Raw genomic sequence first — 6,264 nt, forward strand, 5'->3', positions numbered from 1 at the left:
CCCCAGAGCTTGTCCTCAGCATCTCCTTGTTAGAAATTCTCTTGGAACTGCCTGGGACACCCTGAATCAGAAATGGGGGGTGGGGGTCGTGGAGATGGGAGGTGGGCATGACGGTTGGTGATGAACTTATCAGTTGAAGCACAATACAACACTTTAGGAAGTATCCAGTGCCAGGATATAGTGAGATGTTCTCCCATAGGTCTTCTGGCAATTGGTTTTTGACCTGCAACCCCCACAAGGCCTGACTGAGCCTTAGATGGTCTGGGATTCTAGCTGAGGAGACATTGCAGTCAAAGGCCAGGCGAGATGGGGGGGGGGAGGGGGAGGAGGGATGCCTTGAAGTCTGAGGGAAGGCGCCTAGCCATGGAGGGAGGTACCAGCCCTCTTCTTTGCAGGGAGGAGGGGTGGGAGGACCTTGACGTGCTCTAGTGCTAGGCACCAATGGCCACCGGCTGCTCTTGTCTGACTGCGGAGTGAACTCCCGGTGGGTTCCTGCTCTGTTCCCGGCTCAAGCCCACCAGCAAGGTCACCCGGTAAGTAGGAACTGCAGCTTCGGCCTCCCACCTTTTAGAACCACTGAGGGGAACAACAACACAGATGAGACCCGGGACTCCAGAGGTTTCGGGGATACTGGATGAAAGGGAAGGGATGTACTTCACTCTGAAGGGTCGATTGCTTGCCTTAATGACATTCTTGTATCGCGGACTCCCTAGACCAGTGACAGCCAGAACGTCTCCGCTGGGCGACAACCCTCCTCCGGAAGAATAATTTCACTGGCTGGAAAACTTTGTTTACACTCTGAGCTCTGAAAGTTGAGAGCTACCCCAGAGGTGGTACAGACGCGCTTCGCAGCCGCGGGGTAGATCAAAGCTATCAGCTAGCCTACGACCTTTAGAAAGTCCCAGTTTCCACTACGGACCTAGCTCTCAGGTGTTCTGGCTGCCGCGCCTCCCCGTCTTGGCCCTCCCCTCGGGATCTAACCCCAGGCCAGCATCCTCCTCCCTTTTGGTCCCGGGCAGCCTCAGCTAAAAGCTGGAGGTTCCAGGCTGAATCCGCTTTCTGCCAGGGTAGGCGAGTCTAGCCGACACTATGCGCTCCTTCTACTGCGGGAGCAGATAAAGTTTCCAGAGGACTCTCCGCCCGCAGGGCGAAACCCAGGGCGGGATCGGATACTGTTATGGAGCCCTCGGGAGAACAGCCACAAAGATCCGAGGCGACCAGCTCTACGTCTTCCGGAGACCCGCAATCCGCGGAGGAGCTGTCGGACCCGGAGGTCCTTTGCGTGGAGAGTGGCACCTCTGAGACCCCAATCCCTGACGCTCAGCTCCAGGACAGTCCCCTGTCGCCGCAGAGAGAGGCAGCGCTCCCGGAACAGGAGGCGCTACAGGAATACCGCCGCTCTCGTGTGCGCTCCTTCTCTTTGCCCGCAGACCCCATCCTGCAGGCGGCCAAGCTCCTGCAGCAGAGGCAGCAGGAGGGGCAGCCCAGCTCAGAGGGTGGCGAGCTGGCTGGGGACTGCTGCTCCAAGTGTAAGAAGCGCGTGCAGTTCGCCGACTCCCTGGGACTGAGCCTGGCTAGCGTGAAGCACTTCAGCGAGGCCGATGAGCCGCAGGTGCCCCTGGCCGTGCTCTCCCGTCTCCACAGCTTCCCGCTGCGCGCCGAGGACCTGCAGCAGTTCAGGGGGCTGCTGGCAGTGGCAACGATGCCTGCGCCCCTCTTGGTACCGTGCGCCCGGCTCCGACCCCACTTCCAGCTCCCGGAGCTGCGCGCTGCGGAGGAGCGTCTGCGGCGACAGCGAGTGTGCCTGGAGAGTGTGCAGTGCTCCCAGCCTCCCCGCGCCGAAGTGACCGGCTCCGGCCGGGTGATCAGCTGCCCCGGACCCAGGGCAGTGGCGGTGCGCTACACTTTCACCGAGTGGCGCACTTTTTTGGACGTGCCGGCCGAGCTGGACCACGAGTCACTGGAGCCTCTGCCTCCAGTGCAGTCGGGGGACTCTGGATCAGGGGCTGAGGAGAATGAGGAGGGGCCGGGCACTGAGCGGTTCTGCTTCTCGCTGTGCCTGCCCCCGGGTCTGCAGCCCAAACAAGGGGAGGATGCTGGCGCGTGGGGAGTCGCTATTCATTTTGCCGTCTGCTACCGCTGCGAAGAGGGGGAATACTGGGACAACAACGAGGGGGCCAACTACACCTTGCGCTATGTGTGCTCCACAGACCCGCTCTGAGTCCGGGAACTTCGGAACTTGGAAAGAGGCTGACCAGCAAGCAAGGGCTCCTTGGGGATCCTTAGCTGAGCGACGCCGATTTGGCATTGACAGAGCTCGGAGCGATAGGAGCAAAATGTTAAACCATGCATTCTCAGCGCAGCATCAGCAAGCTCTGGCAGTGTTCTGATCCTCAGTCTTCTCATCGCTTCCACTGACCTTTCTACTCGCCTCCTAGAATTCCCAGCCTGCATCCAAATAAGGAACACCCTCGTTTCCCAGGGAGAGGCTCTCTCCAAGAAAGGGGCTCTGGAACCCTGAACCTGTGACCTTGGGGATTTATTTCTAACTTGAGACTTGGTCCTTACAGCATGATGAAAACCTGCAGGAAAAAGACAAGGCAGCCCACCTCCACGTGGGAGAGGAAGGCCTTCACACGTGGAATCTTCACAGCCAGGCTTGATTTTCAGAAGGCTAATCCAGTGCGGGTCAGCATGTCCTTTTAACTGGGCTCTGGAAACATCTGCCCAGTTTCAATGCTGTTTTCTTCCGTGATTGCAGACAAATGTCTTTTAAGAAAGTAAAGGCCGCGTGAACATGTGTCCTCTCTGTGTTTACCTTCTGAGGTTTGGGGGAGTCTGCGGCAGTCAGAGGATGCTCAGCTGATGACGTGGCAGTGTGACAATTATGAAACAACAGTATTAACACATTTTCTCTTGACGTGAAATAATCCAAGTTCCCCACACTGGGGAAAAAAATCTTCAAAATGTTTTGTAAAAAGTGTTCTGTCCCTTGCCATAGCAAGATGTTAGACGAATTAAAATGCCACAGGCCTTGGCTGTGAGTTGCAAGAGCCCATCACATCCATACCAAACCCTTTTGTGCAGAGGAGCTGTCCCAGTCTCTGGGCCATTAGCAGTCAGAGACGCTGGGCTCTTGAGGGCTGCACTCCAAGTGCAGGGTTTGGGGGCTGAAAGGTGGCTTCCTCCTCTCAAAGGCACAAGGAGTGAAGAATCAGTGGCATCAAAGTTCACTCAGCAAGCTCTGCTCAGAACCAGACGGGGCAGCCACTCTGCATAGCAGAACCCTAGGTGGACCTGTGTGGGGACCATCTTCATTCACTTCAGATGGCTCTAAAAGTCTAGGTTGGAGTGGGAGGGCTTTCTGGGTAAAAACTTAGCTCCTTCCTTCCCACTCTTTCTGAGCAAGTTATTTTCTAAAAAAATATAAATAAATAAATTAATAAATTAATAAAATAAAAAGAAATAAAGGAACCTATTGTTATTCCAAGTGTCCTATTCTCCAGCATGTGGCTAGCATATATAATTAGTTTGGGGTTAGTGGACTAAATTTAAGGATGGGTGTTTTCATGGTTCTATGGGTCAGCACAATTACCACAGGTCAAACATGACCCAAAGTCTGCTTTCATACAACCTATACAATATTTTCAATGTTTAAAGTTTTTTTTTAATTTTGGAGAATTATCATTTTGTGATATGAAAATTATATGAAAGTCAGATACAGTGGTACACACCTGTAATCCCAGCACTTAGGAGGCCAAAGCAGAATTGTCAACAATTTGAGCCTTGGTAACCTAGAAAGATTATCTTAAACAAAAACCAAGGCTGACTATGTTTTCTCATTCCTGCAATGCCAGGACTCTGGAAGCTTAATTAGAATCATCACAGCTTGTTGGAGGCTAGCAGAATGAGCTCCGGGTTAAAAACAAAAGCAACCCAAACACGAACAGGACCATATGAAATTCAAACTTGACCATCCACAGATATTTACTGGAACGTTCTATGGATGCTCTCCTGAACATGCAGCAGAGAAGTGTAAAGCATTTACTCTCTGACCCTTTAGAAAGCATGTCAACCCTGCTTACTGTTTTAAAAACTGTACGCCAGGAATTATAATTCACAAGACAAATAACCATTTAGTGAGCATTGCCATTGAAAAATAGTAAACGCGGGCTGGGTGTGATGGTGCACCCCTCCAGTTCTAGCACAGGGGAGGATCTCTGTTGTTTTCAGGGAGTTACCATGGTGAAATCCTGTCTCAAAATCAAAACAACAAAACCAAACTGAAACAGAATAGCAAAGATTTTTTGATGTGGGGACAGACTTGTTAGGTTTGCAGATTAACAGTGAGTGAGACCCTGAGCCTATAGGAAATACTTTAATATATTGTATTTATTTACTGTGAGTATGGGGGCTTCGCCTGCATGTGTATCACCTGCGTGCCTAGGGCCCTCGGAAACCAGAAGAGAATGTGCGATCCCCTTGAACCAGAGTTACAGATGGTTGTGAGCTGCCATGTGGATGCGAGAGATCAACCACGGATCCACGGCAAGAGCAGCTAGTGCTCTTAACTGCTGAGCCATCTCACCAACCCTTTTGGAAACATTTTATTTTATAGATAGAAATGAAGTTAAAATACATTTTTATTTGTTTTTTAAATTTTTGGTTTGTTGCTAGAATTTGTGTTTGCAGTTTACTGGTCTGTGTGTGGTGTCAATGACTACCGCAATCTCAGTACTTAGAAGATGAGGAGGGAGGACTGGGAGTTCAAGGCCATCCTTGGCCATGTAGAAACTTCAAGGCCAGTCTGGATTAAATGAGAAATAACATCAAGTGTCATGGTTTGAATATGCTTGGCCCAGGGAGTGGCACTATTAGGAGGTGTGGCCTTGTTGGAATAGGTGTGTCACTGTGGGCATGGGCTTTAAGCCCCTCACCCTAGCTACCTGGAAGTCAGTCTTCCACTAGCAACCTTCAGATGAAGATGTAGAACTCTCAGCTCCTGCACCATGCCTACCTAGATGCTGCCATGTTCCCACCTTGATGATACTGGACTGAACCTCTGAACCTGTAAGCCAGCCCCAATTAAATGTTGTCCTTTATAAGACTTGCCTTGGTCATGGTGTCTGTTCACAGCAGTAAAACCCTAACTAAGACACCAAGCAAAGTCAGTAAGTATCTAAAAGCACGTTGTCAGGGGCCTGGGTGCCATTCGGTGGCAGAGCACTTGCCGGATGTGTCATTTATTTCTCTTTTCTGGGGAAGCTGCTCACAGTGCATCATATTGTGCCCACAATCAGGAAGCAGAAGAAGATGAATCCTCCTCTCAGCTTCCCGGGTCCCTCTTTGCTTGTGTATGTATGTGTGCATGTCCCTGCGTTTTCCCCCTCTGCTTGTGTATGTGTGTGTGCATGTCCTTGCGTTTTCCCCCTCTTTGCTTGTGTATGTGTGTGCGGTGTGTGCACATGTGTGCATGTCTCTGTGCTTGCCCCTTCTTTGCTTGTGTATGAGTGTGTGGTATATGCACATGTGTGCATGTCCCTGTGTTTTCCCCCTCTGCTTGTTTATGTGGTGTATGCACATGTCCCTGTGTTTCCCCCCTCTTTGCTTGTGTATGTGTGTGTGGTGTGTGCACATGTGTGCATGTCTCTGTGTTTGCCCCTTCTTTGCTTGTGTATGTGTGTGTGGTGTGTGCACATGTGTGCATGTCCCTGTGTTTGCGCATGTGTGCAAGCCCGAGGTGCACACTGGACGTCCTCCCCTATTGCTCGCCTCTTTACCCTTTTTTGAGCAATGTCTCACTGAACTTGCGGCTAGACTGGCTGTCCAGTCAGTCCCCAGCATCTTCCTGTTTCCACTGGCCAGTGCTGGGGTGACAGGTGCACCCCGCCACACAGCTTTTCCAGAGCTCAGGGATCAAAAAGCAGGCCCTCACTCCCTGCATAGAGAACACTTTGCCAAGTGTGCCTTCTCCCAGTCCCGCTTTCTTCTCTTTGATTCATCTAGACCCTACCCCATTTATGGTGCTGGCCACGTTCATGGTTTGTCTTCCTCCCCAGTTAAACCTTCCTGGAAACGCTCTCATAGAGCCCCCTAGCGATGTGTTTTCTATGGTGATTCTAAACGTCATCAGGGTGGATGATGATGATTAACCAATGCATCTACATTCAATCCTCGGCACCACAAAACAAAGGGCGAGGAGGAGAGGGAGGAATACGAAGAGGAGGAGGAGGAAGAGGAGGAGGAGGAGGAAGAGGAGGAGGA

The 6,264-nt window shown here is 51.4% G+C and overlaps 1 protein-coding gene across 1 annotated transcript; it reads left to right on the top strand.

Moving 5' to 3' along the window:
* Window positions 1–493: 493 nt before the first annotated feature.
* Ppp1r3g (protein phosphatase 1 regulatory subunit 3G) lies at window positions 494–2,981 on the top strand. The gene has a single exon (XM_029547339.1). It carries the CDS (start codon window positions 1,178–1,180, stop codon window positions 2,219–2,221), a length of 1,044 nt encoding a protein of 347 aa, XP_029403199.1. The 5' UTR covers window positions 494–1,177; the 3' UTR covers window positions 2,222–2,981.
* Window positions 2,982–6,264: the final 3,283 nt, after the last annotated feature.

This window comes from Mus pahari, chromosome 16, assembly GCF_900095145.1.
Source record: "Mus pahari chromosome 16, PAHARI_EIJ_v1.1, whole genome shotgun sequence".
Taxonomy (NCBI): domain Eukaryota; kingdom Metazoa; phylum Chordata; class Mammalia; order Rodentia; family Muridae; genus Mus; species Mus pahari.